The sequence below is a fragment of the Delphinus delphis genome, chromosome 1 (assembly GCF_949987515.2).
Source record: "Delphinus delphis chromosome 1, mDelDel1.2, whole genome shotgun sequence".
NCBI lineage: Eukaryota > Metazoa > Chordata > Mammalia > Artiodactyla > Delphinidae > Delphinus > Delphinus delphis.
The window spans coordinates 16,558,924-16,576,408 of record NC_082683.1 but is presented as its reverse complement, the minus strand read 5'-3'; the positions used below and the strand labels follow the sequence as shown (position 1 = coordinate 16,576,408).

General features: G+C 40.9%; 1 protein-coding gene across 4 annotated transcripts in view; it reads left to right on the top strand.

Annotated features, from left to right (window-relative positions):
* Nucleotides 1-17,007, top strand: part of USP48 (ubiquitin specific peptidase 48) — a 67,682-nt gene extending 50,675 nt beyond the window's left edge. For all 4 annotated transcript variants that reach the window (XM_060015715.1, XM_060015708.1, XM_060015701.1 and 1 more), the window contains 8 exons: nucleotides 114-244; nucleotides 576-682; nucleotides 2,929-3,033; nucleotides 6,645-6,800; nucleotides 10,442-10,567; nucleotides 12,109-12,157; nucleotides 14,583-14,609; nucleotides 15,674-17,007. In XM_060015715.1, the coding sequence (XP_059871698.1) occupies nucleotides 114-244; nucleotides 576-682; nucleotides 2,929-3,033; nucleotides 6,645-6,800; nucleotides 10,442-10,567; nucleotides 12,109-12,157; nucleotides 14,583-14,609; nucleotides 15,674-15,696 (724 nt within the window). In that variant the 3' untranslated portion in view covers nucleotides 15,697-17,007. The remainder of the gene's footprint in view (nucleotides 1-113; nucleotides 245-575; nucleotides 683-2,928; nucleotides 3,034-6,644; nucleotides 6,801-10,441; nucleotides 10,568-12,108; nucleotides 12,158-14,582; nucleotides 14,610-15,673) is intronic.
* The last annotated feature ends 478 nt before the right edge of the window (nucleotides 17,008-17,485 follow it).

The window sequence follows — 17,485 nt, the reverse complement described above, 5'->3', positions numbered from 1 at the left end:
TGATGTATCTTTTCCTTCTTAATTTATTCGTATTAAATATTGGTTTTGATAATTCTGGTTTAGAGATGGAGTATGTCCTTGTGTCTTAAAGCATGTTGTGTTTTTTTGCACAGTATAGCTCTCATATGGCCCAGTGAGTGGCAAATGATACAAAAGCTCTTTGTCGTGGATCATGTAATTAAAATCATGAGAACTGAAGGAGGAGATGCAGACCTTTCAGAAACACAGTATATTTCTGAGCCTAGTAAGTTTTCATATCGCTCTTGGTTTATGTAGTTAAAAGTTGGCGTTTTAAGGGGGAAGGAAAGAGTATGTCAATATTGTATTTTCTACTTAAAGATCATGTGGTGTTCCAAAGTATATTCCGCAGATGGGAAGTATCACATAATTACCTCATTATTAGTATGTTTGTCGACAGTAAATGGATTTCCTTATTTGCATACAATAGAATACAACGGTTAACAGAAAATATGAGTAATATTTTGATGAATACACTCTGGTAACTTTGATATGTTCTTTTAGATCTTTCATTCTTTGACAGTAATTCCTCAACCACTGCTATTTTTTTTTTAAAGAACTCTGTCCAGAATGTAGAGAAGGGTTATTGTGTCAACAGCAGAGGGACCTGCGTGAATACACTCAAGCCACCATCTACGTCCATAAAGTCGTGGATAATAAGAAGGTACCAGTCCCTCCTGTGGTCGTGCCTAGTAATGATCAAGCTTGCCTTTTGACTTGCTGTTGGATTTTCACTGAGGATGGCCTAGGGTTGCCTTATTTTTTTTTTGGTGGGAGGGGATTGTGCAGGCGGAGCCATTGGACTAGAACTGAAAAGGAATAGTTATGTGATTTATGTGGATCTAGTCAGTTATTAATCGAAACACAAGTATTGATTGAGTGTCAGCTGTGTGCTAGGAATGGTCTTGGTGCTGGGGATACAGGTGGTGCAGAAGACAGAGAAGTTACCTACCGTCAAGAATATTTGTACCTAGTGAGGTAGATCAAGAATAAGCCCATAAATTCATAAGATAATTTCAGACAAGAACAAGTATTTTGAAGGAAATCTAGCAAAGTAAAGCGAGAGATGGATAGAGGCGGAGGTGCATTGTTAGATAGGGCATGGGTATGAAAGGTACGTCAGAGGAGGAGTTGTTTTACCTAAGCATTAACTGTCAGAGAGTCAGCCTGTGACGTGTAGTGCAGGCAAAACCGTAAGCCTAATGTGCTCAAGCAACAGAGTAAGTTGTATCTAGAGCAGCACTGCCCAGTGGAGCTTTCTGCAGTGATGGAGATGTTCTGTATCTACACCGTAGCCATTAGCCGCATTTGACTGTGGAGCACTGAAATGTGTCTAGGGTGACTTGAGGAACTGAGTTTTTAATTCACTTTAATTTAAATAGCCATGTGTCACCTCTGGCTACCACAGTGGACAGCACTGGTCTAGAGAGAAGTTTCTTCCAAGGAGGGAAAGTGATAGGTGATGAGGGATCAAAATTTATCGGCCTTTATACATCACACCAAGGATTTGGCATCTTAGTCTAAGCGTAGATGTAAGCCACTGGAGTTTCAAGAGAGGTCATGGTGTGTTCTCATTTATGCTTTCAAAAAGTCACCCTGGCCATTGTGTTTGGAGTTGGTAAGGGCATAACGGAAAGAAGGACGGCCAGTTTAGAGCCTCTTGCATTTTTTTTTTATCTATTAAAGGGTAGGTGAAGTGGACAGATTTGGGTATAATTTGGGAGCAGGGGTGTTGCTGTGGATTGTTTTTGGAGCATTTTCACCATATTAGGAATGGCTCTTAGGTTAGATCCTGACCTATATCTCTGGACATCTTGTTAATTTGATTCCAAGGTTTTGGGAATTAAAGACAAAATAGAATGTGTTTTATTTGATGATAGTTACCAAACACATTATTTTAGAAGGGTAACTTACAAATTATGCTCTAATGGTCTAGGGTTTTGCTTCACAAGTTGAATTAAGGCCTCATTTCCTAATTTGCTGAGAAAATGAAGTTGAGTAAAAATGTCTCAATTTTTCCCCTAGAATTTTCTTATATCTTTTGTACCTATTAGTGCATGTATATATTGGTATCTAGTACAAAATAGTATCCAATTTAGGTAAAGTTTTATTATTATTTTTTAGTTTGATAGCAGTATTTCATCCATCCTTCATTTTCTCAGTCTCAAGGAGCATTGGGACTCCTGTCTGAACTTGAAAAGGCTTGACGATCAGTGTACTAGGGAAAATGTAGAGCAATTTTGAACTTCTGCAAAATAACATCATTGTAAAATCTGATAACTGTTCTGCAGAGACCGCTTACATTTATGGCAAACACATTAAATACAAGAATAAATCATAGGATAAGAACTAACATGTTAAAAGAGCACAGAAAAGAGAGAGAGCCCTTGAGTCTTGATCCTCTATCTGATCTATTACCCCACCATTGAAAAAGGTGTGCTTCCTCTTGATAAAGGTGGCCAGTCAAAGCCCCACAGCTGGGCTTCCCTGGTGGCACAGTGGTTGAGAATCTGCCTGCCAATGCAGGGGACACGGGTTGGAGCCCTAGTCTGGGAAGATCCCACATGCTACAGAGCAACTAAGCCCGTGTGCCACAACTACTGAGCCTGCGCTCCAGAGCACACGAGCCACAACTCTAGAGCCCGCGTGCCACAACTACTGAAACCCACGCGCCTAGAGCCTGTTCTCCACAACAAAGAGAAGCCACCACAATGAGAAGCCCGCACACTGCAACAAAGAGTAGCCCCCGTTCGCCACAACTAGAGAAAGCCCGCAAGCAGCAACGAAGACCCAACGCAACCAAAGATAGATAAATGTATTTAAAAAAAAAAATTTTTAAAGCCCCACAACCTCCATAGCTCGCCTTCCTAGGGTCTGACCTACTTTTCTGTCTTTTCCTGACACATTCAGGTGATGAAGGATTCAGCTCCAGAGCTAAATGTGAGTAGTTCTGAAACAGAGGAGGATAAGGAAGAAGCTAAACCGGATGGAGAAAAAGATCCAGATTTTAATCAAGTATGTGTTGAAGCTGCTCTTCATTGTTGCACCTTTTGCTGTTCTGAGAGCAGTCACTCTAAGCTCTTGGACATCTCTGCGTAGCCTATGCAGGATGTCGGTTCTCAGGACCCCTTTTTTTCCCGCTTTCCTGCATTGGGTAGCATGCTGTAGCTGCCCTGATTTCTCAGAAAAGCCATGGGCTACATTACTCTACAGTTACTATGTGCTATTAAGCCAGAAAGGCTAAAATATACTGAAATGATTCACTTTTTACCTGGAAAGAAAACTTAAACTAACCCATGTCTTGGCTTGTTGCTTAATCATGGAATCTTTGTGTATGAAAAAATTATTAAACTCAGATTCCCTGACTACAAGGAAAACACACAGTAGCCTTTATAATATTGGAGTTTATAGAAGAGACTTTCGGGTCTCTTCCATGTTAGGCAAATGACTAGAATCGGCATTAGTCTTTCATTTTTCTTCTATTAAAATTACCTATTTTCTGTGTATTTTGTTACGGTATTTCTACCCCCTTTTATTTGGTTGCTTGATTATATCCTGCATGTTCACAGTGATGTTGGAGAAAAATGTCAAGAACAGGAAATAATGTGGGCATATGTTTGGTTGATATATGATGTAGATAAGTTTAGCTTCTCAAAAAGTCAGACCATTATACACCAGAATATTCTAGATTTACCTTAAATTCATGGAATTTCTACTCTAATTAGAGTTTAGCTTTAATTAACTAATTAGAGATATTTGCGTTCTTTCTTTACTGCTAAAAAATAGTGTAGTCGGATTATGGTTAGCATCCTCCCTGAAGGAATGAAAGTGATAAAATGGCCGTCTGCTGTATCTGTTACAGAGCAGAGATTATCTGGGTTTCTTGGCCTCTCTGTGTATACATACTGATACTGTTACTTCATTTTCAACTGTGATTAAGAAAGTCTGAAAAGCACTCTTGACTTGAATCTTGGTCTCCCTGAGGAAGATGTTACTTGTAGCTTCCCAACTGGCATAAAGAGATATGTCAGCATTTGTTGATTTTAAAACACCTTTGGAAGAATAAAGTCAGGCGCTGCCGACCGTGATCAGCCACTCCTCCCAAATTTGTGTTTCAGTCCCTCAGCCTTGGAGGGCCCCCTTGTCCCAGTGCTAACCAAATCCATGCATTTTATAGGGATGTAGGTTTTCAGTTTTGTGGGGATATTTTCCTATAATAAATAATGCCCTCATTAAAATTTATGTACAGGTATGCCTTCTGTTCCTCGGGATGGTTTTTGAGATTATTGAGTTAAGTAATATGTCTCTTGAATAGGAGTTTGCAAACATAACAAACCTTGTTTGTTGTCAACTTGTTTTATGTTCCCATCTCCTCTACAGTCCATTTTTCAAGTCAGATCTACAAGCTAGTGTATTTGCTTTTTCCATTGATATATTTTAAATAGAAGTGTTTGTGTCCATCCTGATTTAGGACTCCATTCTCTTTCATTTGCTTGGCCAGCAGTACCATGGTAGTTTATTGGTAGTTTGTTTATTAGTGGGAGTATGGTGTAATAATCAATTGGGAATCCCTATTCTTCTGGTAAACTTTGTAAATAAGTTTGTAAAGCTAGATATATATCTGTGTTCTTACTGTCCTTATTTCTGTCATTTCAAGCTTTACTTTTCAGCCTAAGAGTTATTTAGAAAACTTTTAAAAACGTTTTCAAGTGATTTCGATTTTTGGGAACTTTAACTGTTTTAATGTCTGGTTTTACCTATTATTGTCATACCCACAGCAATTTTTAAATTGCTGTTCTGTTCCTCAGATGCAGATGACAACAGATTTCACTTTTATAAATACGATAGAGAATATTTGTTGGGGAACATTGTTTTTTATGACATAATTATTTTTTGTACTTTCTTTTGTCTTCCTTCTCATTGTTGTATACTCTAGAATGTTTTAAACATTTTTGTCTTGCAAAAAAGGTGTAACCTTCCATTTTGAAAAGAGTAGTTGGTCCCAGAAGAATGTCAAGAGTTTTCAGAATGTCGGCCTCCTCAAATCTTTTCTTTGTAATACGTTGCACTATCTCAATACAAAGCTTCTGTAATTGCTGTTTTAAATCCCTGTAATATAAAATGATGCATTTCTATTTGTCCTTAATGGAAATGAACAAATCCCCTTTCCTCTTTTCTCTAAGCTAGATCAACCCAGTTCCTTTGACTTTGACCTTATCTACAATTTAGGTTAATAATGTACCCAGTATTGGATATTACTTAGGTAATTGAAAGCCTTCTAAAACCAGTGGATTGCTTTTTGTCAGATAAGTTCAATTTAAATTCTATGGATTTAAAAGAAATTCTGGGAAAGGCTTTTAGACCCATTAAAAAATATATCTTGCTTAATGTTCAGGGCTTTGTTATTTGGTTGTGTTTTATATTTCTGAAGTAAAATTTTAGGTTGTAGATATTTTCCCTTATATTCCTAATTGTGAAATTTAGGTCCAATTTCACCTTTTCTTGAATAGTTGAAATTGAGAAAAATGTGTCATGAATTTTTTTTTTAACTCCCACCTTGTTTCTTATGTTAGAATCACCTGTGTGCCTCTTCAGATGCACAGCTAGAGCTGAATCTAGCGTTGTGTAGCACCTAGCCAGTGGCCTATCACCCTGAACAAACGCTCTTCTGTTTACCCCCTGATCCTCTCTGCTTTGTAAATCTCTGGAGCTCCATTGGTGATGCGTGGGTGGCATCTGTGTCCATAATGACCCCTAAACCGCTCTGATTATGCACACCTGACACTCAGTGACAGTCTCGGAAACCAGAGGCAGAGCCTGGGGGTTACCTCATCCAGATTTAATTAAACCAGGGGAAAAGATTATTTTAAAAATCTTGTTTCATTCATTCCCTGTCCTGGTTAGCAGAATAATCTTGACTGTTAACCTCTTGATGAGGCATTTATTGGAGTAGTGTAGAAAGATACTTGGTTCTCGTCTATAAAAGGCTGGTACAATATATAGTATATACCCATATGTATGCCTGTACTTTTTGCTGAACCATCTTTAGGTAAATTGTGCACATCATGGCATTCCACCTCCAAGTTCTTAAACCAACTTATCAGTAAAGACTGTGTCCTGTTTACCCAACCTCAGATTTCTTCACCTATCCCAAATGTGTGTGAAGCAATGTTCCCTCCTCAAACCAGCATACAGTTAAGATATGCATTGTTTTGTATCAGTTTAGACTGTTATCCAGAACAGTTATCCTGCCTCCGCACCCCTTTCTTTCCCTTTTGACACTGACTGGATTAAATTTAATAATCTTAAAATTTTTTCGGTTTATCATAATTGTGTCTTTCTAAGGTCAAACTTATTTTGCTTTTAAATCTCCTTTTTATAATACATACATTTTAAAATCCTGGAGCTTATATGCAGTTAGAAGTGTATTTTGTCGTTTAATTTTTTCAGTTTTGTCTGAGCCTGCTAAGAACCTCCAGCGAGTTCCTATTCACTGTTGATATTGAATTTCAAATGGTTAACAGTCTGATAAATAAATTGCTTTTGCTTGCCTGATGAACTTTATGAGCACGGGTCACAGTGTGGGTAATTTCAGTGCTTTCTTTTTTTTCGGATCTTTATTATAGAGCAATGGAGGAACAAAGCGGCAAAAGATATCCCATCAAAATTATATAGCCTACCAAAAGCAAGTTATTCGGCGGAGTATGCGACATAGGAAAGTTCGTGGTGAAAAAGCTCTTCTTGTTTCTGCTAATCAAACATTAAAAGAATTGAAAATTCAGGTGAGGAGAATATAGCATTTGTTTAATTATGCTCTGAACTTGGAGGACCTTCCCGAGTTTCTGCTTTGCACCTAAGTATTAGGCCATTGAGAGAGGGCTTTTATGAGTTTAGAATAATGCTTGCAGGGTCACCAAATTAAAATAACTCTTTCTTTAGAAAGAGTTTCAAAGTTTTCAAAATAAGCCAAGAATCTTTCTGTGAAGATGAAAAGTATTTTGGGGATTCTGAAAACTTGAGCAGGTTCTGAGTAGCTTTCCAATAATAATGAGAAATGTCGAGAGCCATTTAACTTGTTACGTGTTGAGGTGGTTCTTTCTGGAGGTTCATTTTAGATCGTTCCCACTCTATCCCCCCCGCCCCCTCCATTGCTTTTGCACATCAACACAGTGGATGCATTATGAAAATGCCTCACGGTACTGTTGTTTCCTGGTAGCAATACTAAAGTACTATAAATGAGCATGCCAATGGGACATCTCAAAACCCAGGAAAAAGAGGCTGATAAATTCAAGATGTACATGAAAAAAAATCTGGCCTCTTATCTGTTTTAGTCACTGATACGGATCCCAGAAGTTGACCGAATTTCCCTCTCTGCTGCTTTCATGCGGCCTGGTTTACTGGTTCTGCATTTTCCCTCACTGCTGATACTTATCGTTGTAATTGAGGCAAAAGTATAGGCTTCCTTTGAGGGTGTGATGTGTTCCAGATTGTCCCGGGAACAGTATTTCCCTTGGTTGAACCCATGGCTCTGAAAATAAATGTGTTGGCCTGATAGCTTTACTCTGTTATTGTAGCTTTTACATCTGAGAAAGCTTGTTTCTATCACCGGCGTTCTGCCTGTCAGTGGTAAACCTCGAACATTCAAAACCTTTAAATTACAAAAAGAGCCCCTGTGGATAAAGACATTTTCAAAGCCTGTGCTGCTTTTTATTGTGGACTACCCTTTTTAAAGAATAAATCAAAAGTCAGCAGAAATAACCTCTGTCTGTGAGCATGTTACCTGCACAAATGAGTTGCTAGAAGGCAGCAGCTGTTCACAGGACAGCCCCCAAACGCGCTCTCCTTGGATGGCTCCTTTGCCGTGTCCCTCCTCTCATCTCCCGTCCTGGCTTCGAGGACCACTGTGATCTAAACAGTCCAAAGAAAGGGCAGTGAAGTGTAATTTCCCTTCAGTGATCCGTGGTGGTAGCTTCGAAAGCTCCCACTAGATGGGACCTTTTTGCCCAGCAGCCTGAGCACTGTTAGAGCTTGTGGTGGGCGTGCATGTGAGCCTCAGCCGGTGGTGGGGGGTGACTTTTTAAGCATGTAGTGCATTTTTTTTATGTTTCATGGAGCCTGTCCTCTAGGGTATACTACATCTCCAAGTTAATAGGATGGCAACTACACCCATTTATAGTTGCTTAATTCATCCACCTATGAGGCCATAAAGTACAATTTATCCATCTCCTTTCTCGGAATATGCTTGGTGTTTAATTGTCTTATTCCATTTTCCCAAAGAGAGGTTTTGAGTGGGTAGTATTGCTTGCTTTAGAAAGGAGGGAATTTTCCTTATTTCACTTTCCTTATTGCATTTCCTTATTTCAGCCACACACTCACACCCCCGTGGCAAGCAGCATGGAGCCGCTCACCTTGTAGGAACAGAGTTTTCATTGTTCCTTTTATGCCCCACAGATCCACAGTGCTGCACCCGCTTGTTAAACAGACCTATAGAATGTTAATTCTTCTGAAGCATTCTCCTAGCACTTACGGTTTATGAATTATTATTATACAGGGCACAGGCCTCCATGCCTTTGGCCTGTTCCCTCATTCTGAAATACCGTTTTCTCCTCACTAGTAAGCACTGTTCATCTTTCACAACATCTTTTCTGCCAAACCTGTCTTGGCCTTCAGCCACACAGCTAACTGCTCCTTTCTGTGTGCTCCGCTAGGAGCAATGTGTACTTTCTGCCACCATCTTCACTGCTTGGTTTTGTCCTCTCGACCTCTCCGGGGTGGGATTATTCACTTTATATTTCCAGTACCTAGCACGGTAGTCAGCACATGGTGTGATAAATCTTCATGAGTTGTTGAATGAATTGAAATGTCCTTGTCTGTGCACTCAAAATATAAAATATGAGCCTCCACCCCTCAGAGATGGAACTCGTGTCTAGAGGTATTTGCGGTTGGTCCAGTGTTGTGTGGTGGTGCAAAGACCCTGTGCATCCCACTTAGGCGTGTGAACTAGCATTCCTACAGTCATGCAGCTGTGACATTGCCCACATTAAGTTGGTATCAGACACTTCCTCTGTAACTGTGCTTTCTTCTTCATGGGTCATATTTACTGACTGGGGCTGTTGCCTCTGCCTGATGCCCGTGTGCTGGGCTGCCTTCGGTAGAACTGTCCCGTCGTTACTTCTCATGTACCAGAAATAGGCTCATTGCTTCATACACAGATCGTTGATGATGTCACTGCACTGTAGCTACAGATCCCTGTTTAATCAGTCTCTGCTTGCTCCTGAGAGCCTGATGTCCTTTTGAGAAGTCCAATTATGAACCTGGCCTAACAGTTAGGGAGGAGGCCAGTGTTGTTATCCCTGTTGTTATTTACCTGTGTACTATTATTAAACTCACTTTTCTGGTCACAGTCTTCCCAGCTGGAAAGCTCTTGGGCCCAATCATATACACAGTTGGTTCAGGGCTGCTTGTTTTGTCTTTCCAGATTTTTCAAAGAGTAGAGGAATAGAGTGCATAAAAGGGTAGAATGGTTTCCCTGTAACATGGATATTGGTGTAATGAGATGCATGTAATGGAACATATTCAAGGAGTATGGCACTCAGTTATGCAGCATAATAAAATGAATACTCTAGAATACACCCAAGTGAAGAATTAGAATGTATCATTGAAGGGTACCTATGTGTGCCTCTCTGAGCCCAACTCCTCCTTACTTCGCACTGGTATTTACTCCCTGGACGTGATAAAAATTTTTCTGAATTTGAAAACAATGTTTAAGTATTATGCACAATAGTCTTTCTGAATGTATTCAACTTTTAAGACTTGGTTAGAACTGGGCTGGAGTATATGGCCCCTACCCTTAAGAAATTCATATTCTGGTTCCTAGAGGCAAGACTCGGTCTAAGAATATGTGACAGGCCCAATGGCTGAATTTTGTAGTCCGGCTGCTCACTAAGGGGATCAAAACGAGAAGAGTCCAGATAGCCTTCTGGTTAATTTAGAGATGGTCTTATGAAAGAATTTGGAATTGACTTGGTTATTAAAACGATGTGGAACCTGGGCATGATAGGAGTGACAGTGACGGCCTTGCTCAAGCCTTATTACCAGAGGAGCTGTCGGCCCAGCCCCACCTTCTGCTCCTTTGTTTTCTCCGCACCCCAGCCCGTGGAGAGGTGGTAAGATGCAGAAGACAAGGTCCTGTGGGTATAATTGTCTCCTAATTCTCTATCAGGCCTCCTAAGAATGTTCTCAGATGTATTGGAATTAGAGTCTCAATAGGAATTTAGCAAGCGAGCTGACTGTAAACTGTTGTATCTTTTGTATTCTGAAGTCTTTTATTTTGCCCTCAGAATCTATGCATTATTTCTTCAAATAGGGTATAAGTCTCAGTGTTTTGCTTTACACAAACTTTGTTTCCTTTATATTGGCACAGATCATGCATGCATTTTCAGTTGCTCCTTTTGACCAGAATCTGTCAATTGATGGAAAGATTTTAAGTGATGACTGTGCCACCCTCGGAACCCTTGGCGTCATTCCCGAATCTGTCATTTTGTTAAAGGTAGGTAACAGCTCTTTACCTGAGGGATTCTCATGTGTAAACCGCGTGCAGTGGTCGTTACAGTTACCTCAGGTTCTCGGCAGGGTGTGGTAAGAAGCTTCTGCTATGAGAGTTTTGCTGGCCTCTACATTCTCCATCTCTGGATGAGCCCTGAGAGACTTAGAGGAGGTCACAACATCATTGGGTCTTGTGGGGTTTAATAATTCTTGTTTAAAATAATCTAGATTTAACCTCCTCCGTAACTTTTGGATCAGCGAATTACTTAACCATATTTCTACTATTAAAGCATCTCCACCTTTCCTCATAAGTACAGGAAACGGACATAAGACACAAGTCTTGGCCACAATAGTCAAAATACTTTTGGTTGGCTTAATGGGATTCTTGTCCAGGGTATGGAAATTGGCTTTGGGGAAGAATGGATTTAGGAGAGGTAGGTGTGTTTTAGAAAGTAGGGGCTTCTGAGACTTTGTCACAGAAGAAGAATCACTCAACCAGCCTCTTTAGACCAACCCTGCCTTCCCTCAGGGCCTGATTTTGTCACTTTCCTTTGCCTCTTTTGTTTCTTTATGGCTAGAAGCATGCCCCCTGCATGATGTGATGGAATATTTTTCAGGTTTTGAACTGTGAAATACGTTTTTCATACCGTAGAGCCTCAATTCTGGTCAGATAAAGTTAGGCCCTGGAAGTGGTCATGCAGACCCATATCTACCCCTACACACACACACCCCTACACACACACACACACACACACCCTCACCCTGCTACCTACCCCCTGGAAATGATGATGCAGGCCCATATCTATCCCCCCCACACACACACACCCCTCATCCTGCTACCTACCCCCTTCCTGTTTGCTTTTCTTGGAACTGTAGGTTCTGTGGAATTATTTTGAAAGCCTCTTTGGTTTGCTGAATCCTAAGGACGCCGTGTAAAATCCTAGAAACAGCCTGTGTAATTAAAGCTTTTGTACTTCAGATGGGCAGCTACAGTCCATATTGGACATTGTCCTCTTGGCCCTTGCAGCTAATCCCACCGCAAGCTCAGACTCAGTGCTGGCTTCTGCCTTAACAAGGACGTGAGCATTTGTTGCTTGATGTTGAGGCGGGATGAAAATGTATTTTTAACCTAATTGGCATTTTTAGAGGACCATTCGGACTTGATTTCTGCCAACTCACGCTGTCATCACTGGCACCTTAAGTCATATCAGTTAGATCAGTGTTTAGTAACTCAGGGTATCTGAACCTTTCTGCATCTAAAGGTATTTGAGGAGCAGGAAGACAGTGCCACATCCAATGTGCAGTCTGTGCGGTTATCAGGGTATTGAGTCTAGACCCACCATTGACAAGGCATCCTTTGTTAATCCTGGACATTGCCAGCTCTGGTTTGAACCCTGTTTTCCACTGGACAGTGTTTGTATTTGTGTCTTGGAGCAACACACTGGTGGGCTCGGGACCAGCCTTTCGTGTGAGGTGGGTGGGACGTTATCCTCCTACTGGCTTCCACTCCCTTGTGGTTTTGAATTGTTTTCATTTGTTTTCTAGGCTGATGAACCAATTGCAGATTATGCTGCAATGGATGATGTCATGCAAGGTAAAGACCAACTTGTTTTGGGAATTTGTTGAGGAACTTGTTAAAGGAAGGTGGGATTATAGTTACTGATGCTTTCGTCTACAGTGCTTTTACTTTTAAACTTGAACAGAGCTTCTACATGTTAAGGTAGAATCTTACATTATTGCTCTGAAAAGATCTTAGTAAGAACGATATCTATGAAAATTTAGAAAGTGGAGAAAAACAGTACTAATTTACCATAGGAAACAAATGAATGTAAGCCTGCAGGTGAAAGAGGTCAACAAAAAGCAAAGCTAATTCAAATTGCAGAACCTCAGACAGGTACAGAGGAATTGGATGCCCTAGGTGCCTTTGAGCGTAAGAGTGAGGTCTAAACCTAAAGGCCGGTTGGAAGCTGTATGAGAAGCAGTTAGCTCACTACCTTGCAGATCCTCACAGCCCTTCCCTCATGTCACTGCCTCTTCTCAACCTGTAGAGTTTGTGTTTCAGCTCTTTGAAGAAATTAACCTAGAAGGGTGATAATGAGGCCCATTACCTACCAAACAGGGAGATCACCCACCAGCTCTTTCTTCAAATACTGGCAGCCCATCCCTTACCTCCCATAGTCAAGGGAAGGGATGATCCTCTGGGGAAACGGGCAATTCAAGAAAAGAGCCTACGTATATTTTTAAAGAGTGTTTCATCTCCCAGGTACCCTTGGGTTAAGCCCACCACTGCCCACCGAACAGTTTTTAGACATCTGTTTAGTACCTCACACTTAAATAGGTGGAAATGGACAGCTAGAGAGCACCAGACAGTTGAGCAAAGAGCATGAAACCAAAAGACGTCAGTCAACAGACAGAAAAAAAAGGAGCCCAGAGAAAATAGACAACACAGGAAGAATAAGAAAGCTTAAAAATTAACTATAAACAATACGAGAGAAAGAGCAAAGTAGTCTATGTGTAAGGAACATTCAGAGAATAGAAAATAATTCATGAAAATTAAAAATGGGTGCACCAAGGGCCTGGTACAATAAAGTATAAATCTAGGGATAAGAAGACCCGAAAAGCATCTAGAGGTATGGAAGGAAAAACCACATTCACAGGATGAAGAGTCAGGAAGACAAACTAATGGACCAGTGCCCGCAAGATTCTGAGGAAGAGTGAGTTTGAATCTAGAATTCTGTAACTAGACAGACTTTATTTTAACTTCACACTTGATGGCTCTTTGAATGTAAGACCTCAAATTTCTCACACACACCGTTTGCTGAGATACTCTGGGAGGGTGTGCTCTGTTAAATGAGAGAGTAAATCAAGAAAGAAGTCAACAGGGCTTCCCTGGTGGCGCAGTGGTTGAGAGTCCGCCTGCCGATGCAGGGGACGCGGGTTCGTGCCCCGGTCCGGGAAGATCCCACATGCCGCGGAGCGGCTGGGCCCGTGAGCCATGGCCGCTGAGCCTGCGCGTCCGGAGCCTGTGCTCCGCAACGGGAGAGGCCACAACAGTGAGAGGCCCGCGTACCACAAAAAAGAAAAGAAAAAAAAAAAAGAAAACAGTGGAACCCAAAAACATGGATCCAGCATAGGAATAGATGCCCTAGAAGCTGGTGAGGGGGAAATTCCAGGACGGAAGCTCTGCAGCAGGTGCTGAGCACACCCGATCCAGATTGGAGCAGTGGGATGCAGGCTTTGGCAAAGGATGTCCCCTGGGAAGAGTGGAAGTGATAGATGGCTGTCTTGAGGTTTACAGCTCTTTCAGAGTTTACACTTGAATTGGAGATAGTACAGAGAAAATGAAACACATAAATAATGCAGCAGTTACCAACCCCAGAAAGACAAAGTCATACCAGACAGGAACTATAACCAAGGTACACCAGGGAGTTCAACTGTGAGCAGTATTATGTAATAAAAAATAATGTAAACATTGGAGATTAGCTTAGCAAAAAATGTCACTTTCAGGAGGATGGGTTCCGGGGGCAGGTGGTATGTAAGAGGTGGGAGAAGAACTAAATTTTTCTTTCCGTGAAATTATTAGATAGTATCTAAAATTATGAATTAGCAATATAAGCATGTTATTTAGAAATACAGAGGTTAAATACCAGAAGTGGCTGCAAGGGCTGAAAGTGGTTCCTTCTAGAGTGTGGGAATGGGAGGCGGAGGGGGAGAGAGGGCGATGGCCACATGGTTTTCTCCAGCCCCTCCCCCCATCATGCAGAATGTTGGCTCCAGTTATAACCCTTGTTCTCCCAGTATTTGTCTTTTGAGTGATGCATATGTATTGCTTTGATAAAATAAAAACAAAGAGAAAGATTTTCATTTGATTATTATCTATAACTTCAAAGGTAATGTTTATTGGTGAATAAGGTAATTAAAAGTTATTTTAAACTTTTCGTCTTTAGGCATTGAAGTGAACTTATTACTGTCGGTAGTGACAATCTTTTCAATTTGGAATTCTGTTTTTTTCCTTCCAGTGTGTATGCCAGAAGAAGGGTTTAAAGGTAAGTTACATTTGTCACGTTTTGTTCATGAATGTCAGAGTCATACTCTAATTTTCTATTAAAGTGAAGCCTATGATTTGATTTTAAAATTTAATTCAATCTGAGTCTCATGACTGAAATTAATTTTAGTTAAATGCATTTTTTATTCAAGCTTCTTCATTATCTGTATCAGCACTCAGGCCTCAGGCCTCAAATAGGGCCTGTGTGATAGACGTATCTACTTCCAGATGTCCATTCTGCTTTTTCTTTCTCATTTCAGGGGGGGGGCAGTTGGGGAATTAGCTGGTGGCATTTTGATTTTTATACTTAACCTTTTCAAATTCCTCCTGTCAGTCCCATCTTAGAGCAAAACAGTTTGTATGTAACTGATAAGAATTAGAGGAGAAGAATCTGCTGAATTATATTAGGTTCAGTGAAAAGGTTTCATCGATCTATTTAGAATTAGGCATTTTTTGGATTATTACTTTAAATGGATAAACGGCAGTGCCTTCTACTACATCTTGGCCACTATAGTTGTGCACATAGTCGAATCCAGACCTTTGACATTTACAGATTTAACTGTTGCCAGTTTGATTCTATGTGTCCTAGTCCAGAGGTCCGTGACAGGTTGCAACTTTGCCCAAGAATGAGGTTGAATCGAATACCGGGGTTTCTTTGCTAAAGCGAACAAGTGAGCCATGCTACTGGCCTAAATAAAGCCTCCCTCTCAGTGCGGCTTTTTGTCTACACGTTCCCACTACACAGAAACTCCTGATGTGGTTACAACAAAACAAATAAAGCAAAAAATTTATTTATGCAAAATGGCCATCAAATGAAAGCATGAGTAAAATGCGATGAACTTGTGTGAAGACAACTAACAGCCGCACGGCTCTCAACAGGAAGGTGCTTTAGCGGAAAACCTGGAGTCTGCTGATACTTTCTCTTACCCTTCAACGTCAAAAGGCTTCTGTGCTCATTTATTAAGTTGGATATTCCCTGTTGGTGATGCGTTCTTGGCAAATGGAATATATGAACTCTTACCTTGCAGTTCACAACTGTACCTCCACATGTGTTTCTTTTCCCAGGTACTGGTCTTCTTGGACATTAATCTTTTTGAACATTTGCTGACTGCTAAGAAATGACCAGAAAGGAAGAGGAGTTTGACATGTTAGGGCATTACAGAAAAAGTGGATTTAAGAATTAAACCATTACATGACTCCTCCGCAAGGCAGAAAACCATTCAAAAGTGACTGTCCCCAAATGCCTTATGTCAGATAAAGCAGATTGCACTGAAGGCCATCAGACTTGAAGGAAATGTTTCAAATTTTATATTTAAGGGGGGTGGGGGGGGGAATGGGCAAGTAAAGACTGAAAAAGTTTAGTAGCAGTATCAGTAAATCATGTTTACATATGAGATTTATAGGCACGGGAGGGAATAAAAGTTCTGTTATATTTCCTTGCTTGAGTTTCATACCAGATGCATTGGTCCATAAAGGATTTGTATCACAGTAGATGGGACAACATTCTGCTCTGAACTAAAAGTAATTCTTTAGAGACATAACCTGCTTACCAATACCTGTCTTTGATTCATATTTTACTTTCAATAAAGCATGAAAGTGAAGAACTTGCCGTAATTGTGGAAAAGTGTCTTCAGAGTAGATTCCTCTCCGTGTCGGCTCCAGTGCACTGCCTCACATCCTGCCCGCTGGTCTCTGACTTGGTGCTGGGAAAGGAGGGTGCACCTGCGTGTCTCCTGCAATGAGCCAAGGGATTGTGTCTCACTGGTGTCTTCAAAGGCTTTTTATTTCCATGCATTTCAGAAAGGATGGCGAATGTATTACATGTCATAGCATCCTCCAGTTCTACTGTTATTAAAAAGTGGGAAATCAAATACACCTTGCACTTTTGAGAAGTCTGACCACCTTATCTGAAGAGTAAAATGGCCTGAAATACATTTGGAAACTAACACGGTTCTTATATAAAGTTTCTTCTGCCCATCCTCCAAGTCCGCCATTTCTTGGATCTCACTTTTCTTGTTTTGAAAGCATTCTTCCGAAACACCCAGAAAGGATCTTTTAGATCACATTGTTCAAAAATGAAAAATAAATGTTCACGTGGAGTGTGCCCTGTCATCAGCTCAGGATTGTTGGTTAGCAACACGTGACCAAAGCAGGATTCGTTAGAATATCGGAGGATTTTCAAAGGAATTAAGACTGGAGTTTGTTTCACTGTTTCCTCTGAGTACGTATGTACAACTTTTCGGCCGAGATGCTGACTCGGGCGTCTCTTTTGCTAACACTTTATTTAGCCCTGGGTTTTGCTGGGCTTTTTTTTTGTTTTTAACCCCTCCCTTTTCTGAAAATTTAAACTGAAATACCGGATGGGGGTGTCAGGCTTCAATTTGAGGACCAGTAACCTTGGCAGCATCCCCTTTGAATAGATCTTTTTATCAGAATAATTATGGCTTTTTGGTAAGATTACAACTTCTTACCTGAGTTACCCCTCTGTGTTTGCAGTGTCTTCAGTCTGTACCCCCTGGGGAGGCAGGGGGTGTTTAATGAGTCTGTGGGAGAGTGCACTGCACACAGGACCCTCACAACCCATTCTAGGAACCTGTGGGCCCCACCCTCAGGTCAGCAAAGGGAAAGGAAGGACTTGAGGTCCAGGTCGTGAGCTAATCCTCATTTTTAGATCCCAACACCTGCAGTCCCCCGCCCCCCAATGGACCTGAACATAAAATAATAACATGCCAAGCAACTACTACTTTCCAAGGGTAAAGACTTGTGTGCAAGTTCACTTAGTACGTGATGCAGCTGCTTCCTCCTCCCTGTAAAGAAGCTGTTTGTCCAGAGAAGTTTCTTTCTGGGGATTGACATAAGCATGTCAGTAGTCACCCA